The sequence below is a fragment of the Panthera uncia genome, assembly GCF_023721935.1.
Source record: "Panthera uncia isolate 11264 chromosome A1 unlocalized genomic scaffold, Puncia_PCG_1.0 HiC_scaffold_16, whole genome shotgun sequence".
Classification (NCBI taxonomy): Eukaryota; Metazoa; Chordata; class Mammalia; order Carnivora; family Felidae; genus Panthera; species Panthera uncia.
This window is the reverse complement of record NW_026057576.1, coordinates 20,479,917-20,498,275: the sequence shown is the minus strand read 5'-3', so window position 1 is coordinate 20,498,275 and position 18,359 is coordinate 20,479,917. Positions and strand designations below refer to the sequence as shown.

The 18,359-nt window shown below is 36.7% G+C and overlaps 1 protein-coding gene across 1 annotated transcript in view; it reads right to left on the bottom strand.

Moving 5' to 3' along the window:
• Positions 1-14,307: 14,307 nt before the first annotated feature.
• SPRYD7 (SPRY domain containing 7) overlaps positions 14,308-18,359 on the bottom strand; it is a 15,821-nt gene continuing 11,769 nt past the window's right edge. Inside the window, exon 5 of the mRNA XM_049646881.1 lies at positions 14,308-16,170. Coding sequence (XP_049502838.1) covers positions 16,073-16,170 — 98 coding nt within the window. The 3' untranslated portion in view covers positions 14,308-16,072. The remainder of the gene's footprint in view (positions 16,171-18,359) is intronic.

Genomic DNA, 18,359 nt, shown 5'->3' with positions numbered 1-18,359 from the left:
TTGGGCTCTAATGCTCTCTTTTGGCACTGGGAAGGACTGTCCCTTTGCATGTATCAGCTCCAGGTTTTTTGGTGAGAAGTATGGTCTCCAAAGGGATGGAGTGATCATCTGGAGAAGGAAAGATAGACTTTTCATAATATGAATTGGTGGAAAAGGTTATACTAGTTTTACTTATATTTTCTCTTTCCATAATTAGTATGTAAAATTTTTGCCCTTTTTTGGGTAACAACTTTATTGAGATCTAATTCATATGCCATATATCTTATTCATTTAAAGTATACGATTCAATCGTTTTTAGTTTATTTACAGAGTTGTGCAACCATCACCACAATTAATTTTAGAATATTTGCATCCCAACAGAAAGAAACATTCCCCTTATCATTCCCTGCCTCATTTCCTCCCTAGGCCCAGGCAACCACTAATCTACCTGTTTCTGCAGATTTGCCTACTCTGGACATTTCACATAAATGGAGTCATACAACACGTAGTCTTTGGTGACTGATCGGCCTCTTTCACTTAGTGTTAATGTTTTCAAGGTTCATCCATGTTATAGCACGTGTCAGTACTTCCTTTCCTTTGTTGCCAAGTAATATTCCCTCATATGGATATACCACATTTATTTATTCATTCATCAGCTTATGGACAACCAAGGACTGAATGCTTGTGTTCCCGCCAAATTCATATGTGGAAGACTAATCTACAATGTGATGGTGTTTGGAGGTGGGGTCTTTGGGAGATAATTAGGTCATGAGGGTGGAGCTCTTGATAGGATTAGTGCCCTTATAAAAAGAGGCATACAAGAGCTTACTCCCTCTCTCTCAACCCCCAGGAGGATATAATGAGAAGATGACCATTTGCAAACCAAGTAGAGGATTCTCATCAGAATCCAACCACGATCTTAGATTTGCAAGCCTCCAGAACTGTGAGAAATAAGTTTCTGTTGTTTAAACCACTCAATCTATGATAATTTGTTGTAGCAGCCCAAACTGACTAAGATATAGACCTTTGGGTTGTTTCCACTTTTTGGACGATTATGAATAATGTGGCGATGGACATTCATGTATAAGTTTTTGTGTGCACATATTTTTCAATTTCTCTTGGGCATATACCTAGGAGTGGATTTGGTGGGTCATTGTTAATTCTATGTTAACCTTTTAAGGAAGAGCCATACTTTTCCAAAGCAGTGCACCATTTTACATTCCCACCAGCAGTATATGAGGGTTCTGCTTTCTCCATACCTTTGCCAACACTTATTATCTTTGCGTTTGATTATAACCATCCTTGTGGGTGTGAAGTAGTATCTCATTGTTGTTTTGATTTGCATCTTTCTGGTGGCTGATCATATGAATTAATTGAAAGTGTTCTTGAAAATGATGGAGAATAAATCTTTCTTTCAGTGAATTAATGAAGCACGTTGCAGGCCCTGTTACCATTCCCATCATTTCCCGGAATTAAGGCACTGACTTAGACCATCAATATCTCCAGATGGACCTTGGCCACAGCCTCCCATTGGCCTCCCTGCCCTCTACTCTTACCCTACTCCAAATCATCATTCACACTGCTGCTAGAATTACTCAATTTCCCTTGTGTAAAATCCTCCTTTGGCTCCTCAGCCATGGGATAAAGATAATCTCCCTAGCTTCGAATATAAGACCCTTCACTGCTGGATTCAGCTGCCCTTCTGGCATTCCCCTGTTGCTGCTTGCGTTCCCAGACCAGGCTTGGTGCCTGTGCACATTGTCTCCTCTGCTTAGAATGTTTATCTCTCAAAGCCTAGTTCTATTTCTTCTCCCACTGCAAGAAAGAAAAAGGTAACTGCCTCCTACTGTGTCCCCATTACACTTTTCTTGCACCATCACACCATGATGACCTCTTTTCAAATCTCTAGTCCCAATGACTCTGTAAGCAACTCAGAGGCAGAGAGCATTACTTCTTATTACGCTACATACCCAGGGCCAGCCTAGCACCTGACACATCCCTTGGAGAGACTCAGCAAAAGCTTGTGGGCAGACTAGCTGAAACAAACTTGTGGAGATGTTTCTTTCTGGCAATAACCAGAATATATTCACTTTTTTTTTTTAAAGTTTATTTATTTTGAGAGAGAGAGAGCACACACACACAAGCAGGCTTTGTGCTGACAGTGCAGAGTCCGATCAGGGTGGGGGGTAGGCTCAAACTCACAAACTGTGAGATCATGATCTGAGCTGAAATCAAGAGTTGGACACTTGACCAACTGAGCCACCCAGGTGCCCCTCATGTTCGTTTTTCTTAATCAGATTGAGCCAAGTACCTATTATAGTTGATTGAAGGTTTAAGAGACCCATCAGATATTCATTTGTTTGCTCACTGGGCAGGAATGGGTATGATGTCCAGTCAGGAGGCAGCTGAGGTGGTCTGGGGGGAAAGATGATGGTGGTTTATTTTCAGAACTTTGAAATAGCAGATGTGTAAAGATGCTGAAGTGTCCATACCTCTTCCTTGTAGATGAGTCGAAGTAAATGACTCGCCCCCTCATTTCCACACTCAGTTCCTGCACTCTCTACACTGATGGTAAAATGATTATCTGGTTTCCATCCATAAAGTCTATGACTCAATGAGGAAAATGGACAATTGTATCAATCGAGGGAACACTTTCTTGGGATTTTCTGTTTTCCTATGCAAAGGCTGGTTGAAAACCTTCCTTTCATGCATTCTCTGGGGCTGGGTCTTTAAGCAGAGGCTTAAAAAATTATTTAGGAGCTCTCTGTTGGCATCCACCCCACCCCTCCATACCACAAATGTCAGCTTTTAAAGGACAAGAATCACACGTCTCTTTTTATATCTCCTTGCAATGCTTAGCTCACTCATAAACACTGGGCACTCAGTAAATGTCAACTAATGATTACATTCTTACAGATAGATGGACAAGGAAGAAGCCAGAAATACTGCTGTTACTATCCTTTATTTAGTTTATTGGATTTAATTGTCAAATGAGAGAAGTGTTCTATTAGAGAAAAACAAGAGATTCTATCAGATGTGAATTAACAGAAATCTCTAGAACTATCCTAAAGCAAAATGAAACCTTACTTAGGAGTATATATAAAGTTTAAAACCTCACCTATTTAAATATAATGATAATGTTCTGGTAACACAGTAGTGATGAGCCACTTTCTGAACTATGAACAACAATCAACTTCCGGCTATGTGTACATATGAACTGCTATCTTGTTCTGCGGCTTTGCCAACACCACTTACCCTCCTGCCTTCCTAAAAGCATCCCTTGTGCTTTATGTACATTTGGATGAAAATTAGGTGGCAGTCATGATCCTTTCAAGGGTGGAGAAAGATGAACACAAGTATTATTTTATTTTAAAAAGCCAGTTGCGCCATCTCTGTCGATGGGACTTCAGGGGAAGAGACGAAACATCTGTTGAAATTCTACCATGTGGGTCAGGTAGAAGATGGGGAGGTAGAGTTGTTTAGGTCACAGCTCTTGTCCGGTTTGGTGAGGGAAGGAAGTGGAAGAGGAAACCTCCAAGGGGAGGTGCAGAGCCAAGAAATAAGTGGGGGCAGCATTCCAACAATGGAAGAGCCTGCAGGGTAGGGGGCAGGTCAGTAATGCTGTGAAATCGGGGTGGAACAGGAAGGAGACGCAGGGAAAATGAGATCTGCTCTAGACGATTGGTAGAGGTAAAAGGAAGGTTATGAGGGGTCCTGCCTTGCTGGAGAATTTCTGGGGATAGAAGCAGCAGCATAAATATCAGCATCAAATAGTAGAATAAGACTTCAAATGTCTGTCAAGGATTAGAGAAGGGGACATACAGTTAGGGGTAAAGCATGGGATGAAGAGAGGGCCAAAGGTGAAGTAAACATTACAGGACTGAGATGAGTTTTGGAAGATGGGTTCTGTTCATCTCTAAATAAGTCTGCGTTACTTAAAATGCACTTGAAGAAAACTATAAAACTGCCTCAGAAGACCTGAGATTGAAAGATTGAAAGGAAATCATATTAATGGACAAAAAGACTGAATATCATAAAATGTCAATTTTCTTCCTATTAATTTAGAGTTTTAACACCATGAAAGCCACAACAAAATTTTTGTTTTATTTTTGGAACATGATAAATTATTCTGCAGGTTATCTAGAAAAATAAACAAGTGATAATACCTATGAGAAGCTAGGAAAGGAAGAGTACCCATTGGGTATAAGCCCTACAAGGACAAGAGAATATTCAAAAAAGCACTCTGTTAACACTGAACACTGAACTCTGTTAACACTGGTGCAAGGCTAGACAGCTTTGGGAAGGTTAGACCTATAACCAGTCCTAGAAATGCCATATAGGGGAGTAGTTAAGTATAGTGGGTTTGAACCCTCATTCTGCCACTTCTTGGCCATATGAATGTGGACAGTTTTAAAATGACGGTGACTGTAGCTACTTCATAAGGTTGTTCTGAATGTTAAACAAGGGAATGTATGTAAAGTTGTCAGAACAGTGCCTCGCCCACCATGCTCAATCAATTTCACCTTCTTCTGTGGTCCCTCTGAAATGCAGAAATAAGTTACAATATCTTTACCTACACAATCAGCTTTCAACTATCTTCCCAAACAACCTGAATTCACTAGATGAGTATTTGCCAAAATATTACACAACACCCTGTTCCTAAGAAAAGGAGTTCTTTGATTGAATGTTTAGGTAATGTTATACATCCTATCTCCTTCTCTTGGTCACAAGCTGGTTTTCTCAAGTTCCATAGGAAATAGATATATTTCCTAAAGTAGTTAGACCTTGAACCATTTTTGCACAATGTCTATTAACATCCTCTAGAACTGGCATTCTCTGAAACACACTTTGAGAAACACTGTGTTGATTAGTAGATCAGTAGAAAAGCTTAACCACACATTATCTCCAAATACCAAGTGGCCAATTTTTATTGGCCAATAAAACAGAATAAAATATATCTTTAGTAACATATTAGATCCATATTTTATTCCAAGGCATATCTATCACACATGAATCAGTAGTCATCTTTAAATAATCAATATATAATGAAGATTGAAGCAGTTACTCAGATAATTAAAGGCAAAGGTAGAGGTTTTACAATAATTACTCAAGAAATTGTGCTTGTATAGAGCTGCCTTCTGTGGGCTTTAAATCTTCATTTTTCCCATTTTTTATGGCAAAAAGACTTCTGAATCACTGCTTCTCAAAAACTTTATTTTGTGCAAGGAACAAGAGAGTTCTTCAAATTAAATATGTTGGTTAATGACACCACAGAAATACAAAGGATTGTAACAGAGTATTGTGAAAAATTATATGCCAACAATTGAACAACCTAGACGAAATGGATAAATTCCTAGAAACATAACCTACCAAAACTGAAGCAGGAAGAAATAGAAAATCTGAACAGACTGATTACCAGCAATGAAATTAAATCAGTAATCAAAAAACTTCCAACAAACAAGTATCAGGTGGCTTCACAGGTGAATTCTACTAAACATCTAAAGAAGAGTTAACACCTATTCTTCTCAAACTTTACCAAAAAATAGAAAAGGAAGGAAAACTTCCAAATTCATTCTAAGAAGCCAGCATTACACTGATTCCAAAAGCAATAAAGACATCACAAAAAAAGAGAAATACAGGCCAGTATCTTTGATGAACAGAGATGCAAAAAATCCTCAACAAAATACTAGCAAACAGAATCCAACAATACACTAAAAAAAACATTTACCACAGTCAAGTGGGATTTATTCCTGGGTTGCAAGGGTGGTTCACTATTTGCAAATCAATCAATGTGGTACCTCACATCAGAAAGGATAAGAACCATATGATCATTTTATAGACACAGAAAAAGCGTATGACAAAGTACAACATCCATTCATGATAAAAACCCTGAACAAAGTAGGGTTAGGGAGAACACACCTCAACATAACAAAGGTCACATATGAAAAACCCACAGCGAATATCATAGTCAATGAGGAAAAACTGAGAGCTTTCCCTCTAGGATCAGGGACAAGACAAGGATGTCCACTCTGACCACTTTTATTCAACATAGTACTGGACGTCCTAGCCTCAGAAATAAGCAACAAAAAGAAATAAAAGGCATACAAACTGGTAAGGAGAAAGTAAAATTTTCACTCTTTGCAGATGACATGAAACTATATATAGAAAATCCTAAAGACTCCGCCAAAAAACTACTAGAGCTGATAAATGAATTCAGTAAGGTCAAAGGATACAAAATCAATGTCCAGAAATCCATTGCATTTCTATACACCAATAATGAAGTAGCAGAAAGAGAATTTAAGAAAACAATCCCATTTATAATTGCAGTAAAAAATAATAAAATACCTGAGGTAAACATAACCAAAGAGGTGAAAGACCTATACTCTGAAAACTATAATACATTGATGGCAGGGGCACCTGGCTGGCTCAATTGGAAGAGCATGAAACTCTTGATTTTAGGGTCATGAGTTGCAGCCCCACGCTGGTGTAGAGATTACTAAGAATAAATAAACTTAAAAAAAAGCACTGGTGAAAGAAATGGAAAGTGACACAAACAAATGGAAAGATATTTCACGCTCCTGGATTGAAAGAATATTGCTAAAATGTCCATACTACTCAAAGCAATCTGCACACTTAATGCAATCCCTATCAAAATACCAACAGCATTTTTTTTATAGAACTAGAACAAACAATTCTAAAACTTGTATGGAACCACAAAAGACCCCAAATAGCCAATAGCAATCTTGCTAAAGAAAAAAACCCAAAAAACCAAAGGTGTCACAATTCCAGACTTCAAGTTATATCGCAAGGCTGTAGTAATCAAAATAGTATGGTACTGGCACAAAAATAGACACAGAACAATACAGCAAAATAGAAAGGCCAGAAATGAACCCACAATTATACAGTCAATTAATCTTTGACAAAGCAGAGAAGAATACCTATTGAGAAAAGACAGACTCTTCAACGAAGAGTGTTGGGAAAATTGGACAGCTACAAACAAAAGAATGAAATTGGACTGCTTTCTTACAACATACACAAAAATAAACTCAAAATGTATTAAGGACCTTAATGTGAGACCTGAACCATAAAAATCCTAGAAGAGAACACAGGTAGTAATTTCTCTGGCATCATCCATAACAATATCTTTCTAGATATGTCTCCTGAGGCAAGAAAAACAAAAGCAAAAATAAACATCGGGATTACAACGAAATAAAATGCTTCTATGCAGTGAAGGAAACAATCAACAAAATTAAAAGACAACCTACTAAATGGGAGAAGATATTTATAAATAACACATCTGGTAAAGGGTTAGTATCCAAAATCTACAAAGAACTTCCATAGCTCAATATCCCCAAACCAAATACTCCAATTAAAAAATGAGCAGACAACATGAACAGACATTTCTCCAAGGAAAACATACCAGATGGCCAACAGACACATGAAAAGATGTGCAACATCACTCATTATCAGGAAAAAGCAAATCAAAACCACACTGAGAAAACATCTCACACCTGTCAGAATAACATAAAAAATTCAAGAAACAAGTGTTGGCGAGGATGTGGAACAAAAGGAACCCTTGTGCACTGTTGGTGGGAATGCAGACTTGTGCAGTGGAAGACAGTATGGAGGTTCCTCAAAAAATTAAAAATAGAACTACCCTATGATGCAATAATTGCACTACTAAGTATTTACCCAAATAATACAAAAACAATATATTCAAAGGGATATACCCCCTGTGATTATTGCAGCATTATGTATAATAGTTAAATTATGGAAACAGCCTAAGTGTCCAGCAATAGATGAACGGATAAAGAAGAGGTGGTATATATGTGTGTACACACACACACACAAACACACCACACACACAGAGGAATATTATTCAGCCATGAAAAAGAATGAAATCTTGCAATTTGCAACAATGCGGATGAATCCAGAGACTATAATGCTAAGCGAAATAAGAAAGTCAGAGAAAGACAAATACCATGTGACTTCACTCATATGTGCAATTTAAGAAAAAAACCAACTGTACAAAGAAAAAAAAAGAGAGACAAATAAAAAAGTAAACTCTTAACTAAAGAGAGCAAACAGAGGGTTACAAGAGGGGAGGTGAGTGCGGGGGATGGGCGAAATAGGTAAAGGGGGCCAAGAGCACACTTACCTTAATGGGCATATATATGTTGGTTAACAACCCAAATTTCCCAAATAAAGGTGTGTAAAATAAATCCCAAGGATTCTAGTCTATTGTTACCATGAAATTAGTTTCACTGTATTGCTGGAAAAGACACACTTATGTCAATTTCCTTCTGTTATTATTCCTGGTCGAGTAAAACTGCTGCAGAGCCATGAGCATAGTCATGCATGTCTTTGAAGGTGAAGACGGTCTTACTCGTCTTCACATCTCCTGGCCCTGTGCTTGGCACACTGTAGATGCTGAAAAATACTTGTCAAATGAATAAGGTCAGTCCTACAAAAATAATCAAAAAGAAAACTTACTGTATAATGAGATTTCAAGAGCTTACTCAGTTTCCACCATCATTTCTGAGAAGAGTTGTGGAATACTTAAGTTATACTATCTTGTTTTTCAAGATCCCTATCCAATAGGTAGGAACAGTTTTATGATAGCATGACAATTGCTTATACGAAGATATATACTTCCAAAATGTTGGAAAACTGTTTTTGTGATGAGTTTAAACCTTTTCCCTATAATTTAATTTATATTATTATATTTGCTTTAAAGTGTTCTTCAAAAGTGAAAATAAAAAAGGAGCTTTGGGGTTGAATCTTCATAAAATCTGAATCTGTAAAATCCAGCAAAAAATGAGGCTTTTCTAAAGATACTTCTGATGGGAGAAACAGGGTCTAGGAAAAAATTCTGAAATGACAACTAAAGAACATATATCATAGCAAACTTCATTAAAGTACTATGGATTTTCCAAGCTTCAGTGTACAGAGTCCCATCTAATTACAAGGATATAACACAGGAGAAAAATAAAATGTCTTATCAGTCTTTGAGGCCACACCTCCATGTCTGCACATAACCCAGGGATGACAGTGGGTGAATCATTAACTGCTGTTTATTTGTGCTGATAGAGAGCTGTCACATAGATATCAAAAAGGTAGATATTTATTTCTTCATTTCTGGCAGCTTTACAAGTACCAAGCATTAAATAAGGGTGATCAAATATGAATACTACCTAATGGTCTATCCTGTCTTTGTCTCAGACAGTTGTATGAGGATATGTTTTATAAGGCTGCTAAACTGTCTTTCATGCTGTCAGTGTTAAAAATGATATATTACTAAATTTCTAGCTTCTATCAAAAACTCTTTAGAAACCTCTAGAGATTGCTAATGGATTTATCTCATCACATGGCAGGGTAGAGTGAACTTTGTACAATGCCTGACAGAGTGCTTATGTTTATTAATGAAAGTTGGATTACCTGGATTTTGCTAACTGTGTCACCTAGGCCAAGAAACCTAATCTCTCTTGGGCCACTTTGCCCATGTGTGAAGTGAGAATTTACACAAATAGCTTCCAGTATTTCTTGTTGCTTAACAACTCCATTTCAAGGGGCGCCTGGGTGGCTCAATCGGTTAAGCCTCTGACTCTTGATTTCTGCTCAGGTCACGATCTCATGATTCATGAGTTAAAACCCCTGCATCCAGCTCTGTGCGGCTTGGGATTCTCTCTCTCTCCCTCTCCCCTGTTTGTGCTCTTTCTCTCTTTCAAAATAAATAAATAAACTTAAAAACACCTAAAACTCAGTTTCGAAACTATGTCTCCCTATAGCACCTCTGGGTAGAATAATCCCTGTTTCTTACACAGCATAAACATAAACCTTTTTGCCTCTAAGTATTTCTTTCTTAAGTTTTAAGGGTTGCTGCCTTAATTATTAGCACTCAGGAATTTGGTCAGTAAATCCAAGTTTAACCTACCCTAACCATCCATACTCACCCTGATTTTATGGATTTGGATAATATTCATTCTCAGCCTTGACTTCCAGACTGACAGGCCTACACGTCTAGTGGCTGGCCTTCTCTTGGTCACTTGTGCTATTTTTCTTTGGGTTTTCTTCAACTCACCCTTTCACCTAAAATGCGATAAGTAAACCATACATAGGTTAAGGAGAGACAAATTTTGTGTTTTGTTTCTTATAATGGTTGGTAAAATCCTCTGCTTAATTTTCAACCCCCTTCCTAATGGTTGCATTTTAGAGATACTTTTGTGGCCACACCCTGGAATGGTAGCTATAGAGATCTCTTTCTGAGCTTAAATAATACATAGGAGACCATGGTACTCATAGTTTTGTCTATTTATCCCTAAACCTCACAGTTTTTTTGTTCATCACTTGTAAGTCACTGTTGTCTACTCACAAAACTGTGTGAGAACTCTGGCTTACCCTGTCGAGCTGGCACTATGTTCCTAAATGAACTTTAACATCATCTCCCCTTTCCAGAATTAACACAAAGTTAATATGACAAGTCCCAGTATAGATCCCTGGAACTCTTACATCTCCCATTTCTTTGTTTTCAGTTTAACTTAGAGACTTGGCAACAGTCTGAATGAATTCAAATCACAGTTTTAGAAAACACCTATTTCAGCCTCTAACCAAGCAGGAACCATATTTATGATTTATGTAAACCAGCGTGTGTATTCATTACATGCTCTTATTTCCTGTATTCTTGATGCTTTGGCATCTGGGGGCCTTACTGACAGGGGAGGCACAGCCCCACCCCCAGTTAGCTGATTCCTAGAGACAGCCAGGATCCTGCCTTTCATTTACAAACCAACCAATCCAGAGCCCCACCTCCTCTATCTGGCTCATACACTGCCCTGTCAATACTCCCCTGTCCTAATCACCACAGGGCAAGGTACCAGACAATTTGAGACAGCCTCTATACCCCAGAGCCTGCTGAACCTATTTAAAGTAGCAAATCCTAAGTGTGTTTACCCTGTCTTGACCACGGAAACCACAATAAAGGCTCACGCCTTGCTTTCCCCTGCCTCCTGACCTAACCTGACGCTTACCTGTGTGTGCCTGTGTGGCATGGTGTGTCCTTTCCTCTTGGGAACTGTAACAAATTAGCTTTTTCAAGGGCAGTCATCCCCTGATCTGTTGGCCCACCATACCTCAGTAAAAAACCCTACATTTTAAAACAACTGTTAGAACAATTCCAGGGACCAGAAGTCCATTTCTTTGCAAGGCAGCAATTTCAGTAGTGAATAGAGTTCTTTCCCATCTTAAACTGCAATCTGCTTCCTTGTACCTTCCAAATAATTCAGCCTCCAGGGCAACAGAGAATAAATCTACCCATTTTTTTCAGGTGATGAACGATGAGGTATCAGAAACACATCTATGATTGCCTTTCCTGAAATACATTTGTGAGAATCACACAGATGAATCTACAGAATTTTTTGGCTTTATTTCTAGCCTCCTTCTTATGATGATCAGCATCTGACAAGTCACTGTGGCTTCAACAGCCCAGTGAATTGAATATTTTCTTCTAACATTCCCATAATCATCCATTCATTCATGGATTAAGCAGAACCTCAGTAGCCCGGTAGCCTTCACTAGTTTATCACTGTCCTTTTAAAAACGTAGTATCTACTAGAATTGGTCTACTGCACATGCAGTTTCATTACCACTATTAACTTTCCTGGGTCTGGGCATCAGGCTTCTGCTGGTGCCTGTCACAGTATCAACTAACAATTTACCAGATAAATTTTATCAATAAAAGAGACAGTTTCCTGTAATCCTATTTCCAAGATATAATATTTTGGTGTATACTACTTCATGCTTTTTCCTAGACCCCAGGTTTTTATTGGCTCGTATTATACACAGAAATATTTAACAACTTTTTTTTTTCCATTTACCAATGTATCTTTGGTATTCTAGAGTGCCAAACTTACAAATTGCAATTAGTAGAGCTCCCTGAGGGCAGGACTACCTTGTCTAAGTATTTATGAAACACACATAAATGATACAATTGTTGAATGACTATGTTGTAATGATTCCTATATAACCACAGATTACACATTTCAGCCAATACTGGGACAACTTTTCCTTTAAATTTCTAGAGAACTCTTGGATAGTGTGTGATTTCATTTATTTTGCTAATTATATTTAACATTATTTTGTGTTTATACCCACTATTTCAATAATTTTGTCACAGTTATTTTAAAAGAGCAAGTTGAAAGGGGATCTCATATCTTATTCAGTAAATGGAAGAACAATAGTTAATTGATTCTACTATTATGTTTCTACTCATTCACATGAACAGCCCAATTAGCTCCCAACAGTATTTCCCTGCCAGGTTGCATAATTAGTGCAAATTAATATAAGTGGTAACTGATTATATTCCATTTATGAGTTCTATGTTTGGTTATATCTGTGTACAGGGAAATTCTAGAGTTTTGACTGCAGATTTCTCCTCACAACCGTTATCTAGTGTTTTTACATTTTCTAAAAGAAGTTATTGATTTAATGTATTTTATCAAAACTCATCCAAGATCTCACTTGCATTTCTAGCTATGCTTCTGCTGGTCCATATCTAGACTTACGTTAGAAAATAAATAGTTAACAATATCTGAGCAACAATATCATGCATATGTCTGTTTTTGTTAATGATTTAGAAAAGCCCTAAGTCAAATTGTTTTCTACCATTCTCAAATTAATTTATAATAGTCTGTAATCCAAGTTAAAATATGTTCAAATTATCTTAACTAATGAGCCAAAGGCAATTAAAAACCAAACTTTTTCTGGTTTATAGTATGTAAACTGATGAAAAGATTTTGTTTCAGCTAAGCGAAATTAGACAAAGACAAGTATCATATGACTTCACTCATATGAGGACTTAAGATACAAAACAGATGAACACAAGGGAAATGAAACAAAAAATAATATAAAAACAGGGAGGGGGACAAAACGTAAGAGACTCTTAGAGAACAAACAGAGGGTTGCTAGAGGGGTTGTGGGAAGGGAATGGGCTAAATGGGTAAGGAGCATTGAGGAATCTACTCCTGAAATCGTTGTTGCACCATGTGCTAATTTGGATTAAATTATTAAATTATTAAAAAAATACATTATGGAAAATAAAAAAAATAAAATTGAAGGGAAAAAGATAATTGATATCTAAAAAAAACTATTTTGTTTCACATATCTAACATTACAAATCCTTGTTAATACTGAAATTACTGAAGTAACATGGATAATAAATCATTGATTTTCAACCTATGGAAAACTACACTAGTACAAATGGATTTCTGCAGTATACAGAAAGACACTGGGCATGGTCTCTTTAGCCAGAAACAAATGCAGGTATTTGTGTTTTATGTTCCATCTATGTCTATACTTAGCTATCATTAAATATTTAAGATATGGGTTTATACCGTACTAATATTCTTCATGATGGCTTCATGAAAGGCTTTATTTTTGAGTTTCTCTTAGCTCAATGTAATTTTTTAAGACTTTATTTTTTATTTTAGTTTAGATTTACAGGAAAATTGATAAGGTAGTAGTTTCTATATATCCCCTCTCTGTCTCTCCCATTATAAACATCTTACAGGATAAATGTATTTATTCATTTACAGTTAATAAATGAATATTGATACTTTATATTATTAAAATCCATGGATTATTCATATTTCCTTAGAGTTTTTACCTAATGTCTTTTTTCTGTCCCTGGATCCCACATTACATTTACTTGTTATATCCCCTTGGACTCGGCTCCTCTTGGGTATGACAGTTTCTCCAACTTTGTTTTTGATGACCTTGACAGTTTGGAGAAGTACTGCTCAAGTATTTTATAGGATGTCCCTCTACTGGAATTTGAAGTTTTTCTCAAGGTTAGACTGAGGTTATAGGTTTAGGGAGGTAATTTTCCTAAGAGGACTTAGATACCTGCAGATTAAAAACACACATCTTGGGGTGCCTGGGTGGCTTGGTCGGCTAAGCGTCCGACTTCGGCTCAGGTCATGATCTCACGGTCTGTGAGTTTGAGCCCCGCGTCGGGCTCTGTGCTGACAGCTCAGAGCCTGGAGCCTGTTTCAGATTCTGTGTCTCCCCCTCTCTCTGCCCCTCCCCTGTTCATGCTCTGTCTCTCTCTGTCTCAAAAATAAATAAACGTTAAAAAAATTAAAAAAAAAAAAAAGTAAAAACACACATCTATACTTCATCAAACTGTTGCCAAGGACGTAACCCATGCATCATTTTTAGTATTGTGCCTATTTTGTATGACTAGAGGCAGAAAAGATAGCCTTGAGAAAAAAAATATGATTAAAAAAAAAGTTGGCTTTTTAAAAAAAATAACTAAGAGGTAGATAACATTAATAAAGACAGCAAACAGTAGTCATTTTAATTTGCTTTCCAAAGTAACCATGTTCTTTACAAATTAAGACAGAACATCAGACAAAAATGCATAAATAATATAGTTAGTTCAATTCTGTATCTTCAGAGGTAAATTTAGGTTGTATATAAATTTACTTAAGTATATTTATGTTTTCAAAGCATATTGTCACATTTTTATCTACCAAACAAACAATAAACACTGTGTAGGATTCTCTTGCCTATGGGTCAAAAATAGCCTTAAATCTTTAGAAATTTTATGGTAGGAAATCATTCTCTCCTGAGCAGTGGTTCTCAAACTTTAGCATGTATTAGAATCGCCTGAAAGGCTTATTCAAACATAGATTCCTGGGTGCTGTTCCTGGCAGTTTCTGATTCAGTAGGTCTGGGGCAGGGCCTGAGAATGTGCATTTCTATAAAGTTCCCAGGCGGTGCTGATGTCTGAGAACACTATGAAAACCACTTCTTAAGAGTCAACAAGGAAGCTACATTTATTAAGTGCCTATGATGATTCAGATGTTTTTCAGATATTAGCTTAATTAGTTACAGAATCTTATCAAGCAAGTATGAGTATCCCTTTTATAAATGGGGAACCTGAGCTCAGGGAAGCTAAGGAACTCAGCTGAGGAGGTAATGGGATTAGATCAGTTCAGATCTCTGATTCTAATGCCCATGTTTTTCGAGCACAACACACTTTGTACTTGTTGCCAAAGGAGGGAAATGTACACATCCTCGGCATGCTCTCTAGAAAAGGAAACTGTACCCATCACTGAGTACAGTGATTAATTCAGGTTAGTAGAGCATTAAAGGAATCTTAACTGAAGACTTGGCAAAGGCTCAAGGTCACAGAGAGGATTCGCTGATCTCTGAACTTCTGAAATAATCAAGGATGAAGTGAATTTAATGTATACTTAACAAAACAGGAAGAACGTGTATTTAGTATAGTACTAAATATTCCTTAATTACTATTATTTTATTATTCCTTACAGAAAAACACATATTTAAATAAAAGTCCTTAAAAGAATAATCTCATTATATTTAAGTTTAAAGCAGCATACTATTCGAAATGTCTGCCAGTGTATACTACATCACCAATCAACCACTACTTACTCTGGTACTGAAGTAACACAGCATGATGGTCTTCAACAAAATGCTCTGACAGTTACTGAAACATTTATCTCCTTTCACAAAGCAAATCAAAAGCAATGACATACAAACAAAATAAACAATTTAAAGTTTAAGAAAAGTGGTACATTTTACAGTAAATAAATCACCAAAAAAGAAGTTCCCAATGATATATTTTCTGTCACTTTGTTATCCTCTGTATAAAAAAGAACACTGAGACACAAAATTATTAGACTGCAGACTTAAAATAATGAGGTCTAAATTTCAGAATGAGAAAAACCCACCCAATTCTACATCTCTATTATAAAAACAAATACTTTACGTAAGAAAGATTCCCTTTTAAATATCTATATACATATTTCTACTTAATACTGTTAATCAAACCCACAGTTATATTTATTTAAATAACAATTAAATAAACTGTCCAAAATGCAGATTTCATCTCACAAAACAGAAGTATTTTAAATCACAACTTCCAGATGGTATCTTGAATACACTGGTTCCTTAAACAACATTAACAAGCATATTTTTAAGAATATATTTTCATCTACAGGTCAGGTAAAGCTTTATTAAATGGTAAACACTTTTAAAAGTGCAGAAACACAAGTTTCAAAAACAAATACACTCAGAAGATCTGCTGTTCAAATAATATTTTTTCAAAACCAGGTGGAGGAGTGTGATAAAATTCACTGAACTGGCAATCCAAAATTGCACTGTCATCAACTAGAGACAGAAAAAGAAAGAAAGAAATTAGAAACCTTAATTAGAAAGAATACACAATTATAAAATAAACTGTCTTTATAATATCATAGTGTTAACAGGCAAAAAGAATAAATACATCTGCTGTCCAGGTTACAAAACATAATCCTACTTGATAAAAATAACCACAATGTAAAACCAAATCTATCAAAAACAATGAAAGGATATATATCAAAATATTACTAATAATTAGATAGTGTGAATAAGAGTACTTAACTTTTTCCTTATTTGCCTACCTGTATTTTCTTAATTTTATACATTAAAATGTATTACTTTTTAAAAATTGTTTTATTTTGAAGTAATTATAGATTCAAAAAAGTTGCAAAAATAGTAAGAGTTCTATGTACCCTTCATCCAGCTTCCTCTAATGGTAATAGGCTCATAACTACAGTATGATCTCAAGACCAGAAAACTGACATCAATACAGTACTGTTAACTAGACTGCAGTCCTTATTCAGCTTCTACATTTTTTTTTAATGTTTATTTATTTTGAGAGAGAAAAAGAGTGTAAGTCAGGGAGGAGCAGGGAGAGAGGGAGAGAGAGAATCCCAAGTAGGCTCCATGCTGTCCGTGCATAGCCCAACATGAGGCTTGATCTCATGAACCATGAGATCATGACCTGAGAAGAAATCAAGAGTTGGACACTTAACTGCCTAAGCCACCCAGGCGCCCTTCTACATGTTTTTGCCAGCATTTACCAAAGAGATATAAATGTATATATCCACACAAAGACTTGTACATGAATGTTGATCATAGCAGCTTTATTTGTAATGGCCCCAAACTGGAAAAAACCTAAATATCCATTAACAGGGGAAGAGAAAAACAAATTGTGATAGAAGCACACAATGAACCATATATACTACTTGGCAACTAAAATGAATGAATTATTGATACATGCTACCATGTAGATCAATCTCAAAATAATTATGCTGAGATAAGCCAGAGAAAAAAAGAATAATACAAACTTATGATTCAGATAATCGGTGGTGACAGAAAGTAGATCAGGGCATTGCTTGGTTGGGGCTGGGGTGGGAGAGGCGAGCAGGAGGGATTATAAAGGAACAGAAGGAAACTTTTAGGAGGGATGAATATACTCATGATGTTGACTGTGGTAATAATATGAATGTTCACTTCATAGCTACTTGTTAAACTACAGAAATATGATTAATGCACATTACTAAACTATTTGTATTTCATAATAAATGCAGGAAAAAGTTAAGTACTGAATTTGACATTCATGAAGCCACTAGAGATTTTAACAAGGGTGGTTTCAGTGAAGTGGTGCTGAAGGCAGTCAGACAGGGCTGAAGAACTACTGAATGATACAGGATATGGCGTAGAAATGAAGCCATAGAAAGCAGGGTAAATAGAGGGCTAATGAGGGATATGAATTTAGGAAGGGTTTTGGGGGATAAGGATGACTCAGAATTTTCACAGGCATTGAAGAGAGAGGTTCCTGACAGGAGATATAAGTGAAATAACTGACAAAGTGAAGTCCCAGAGTTGGGGAGTTTGAAATCCAGACTATACACTGTTTATTTAACATGAAACATACCACTTCACCTAAGATGGGACAGAAAGAAGGCGAGATTGGATCTGATCCAGAAAAGCTTTAGGAGGGTAAGGCTGGGAAGGTGGAGTGCACCATTAATAGCCTCATTCTTTATAAAGTTAAAGATAAGGTCATCTGTGGAGAATGAGGAGGGAATTCAAGAAGCATAGTCAATGTACAGAATGTAAAAGAATTGTCAAAAAACGTTGACAGCTTAGGCTGGAAGTCATAACTTTGTAATGACACTCTTTTTGAGTGTGACATGTTTTTTTCCTCTCCGTAAGTTCTGTGTTAAGAGCTGACAAAATGAATGACTGGATGGATCTAGGTTTAGAGATGGGAAGGAGGGATAAAGGATAAAGGAATTTAAGTTAGTTAGTTAGTTATTTTTGAGAGCCAGAGAGAGACAGAGCGTGAGCAGGGGAGGGGCAGAGAGAAAGGGAGACACAGTATCAGAAACAGGCTCCAGGCTCTGAGCCCGATGTGGGGCTCGAACCCATGAACTGTAAGATCATGACCTGAGCTGAAGCTGGACGCTTAACCGACTGAGCCACCCAGACGCCCCATATTTATTTATTTATTTATTTATTTTTTATTTTTT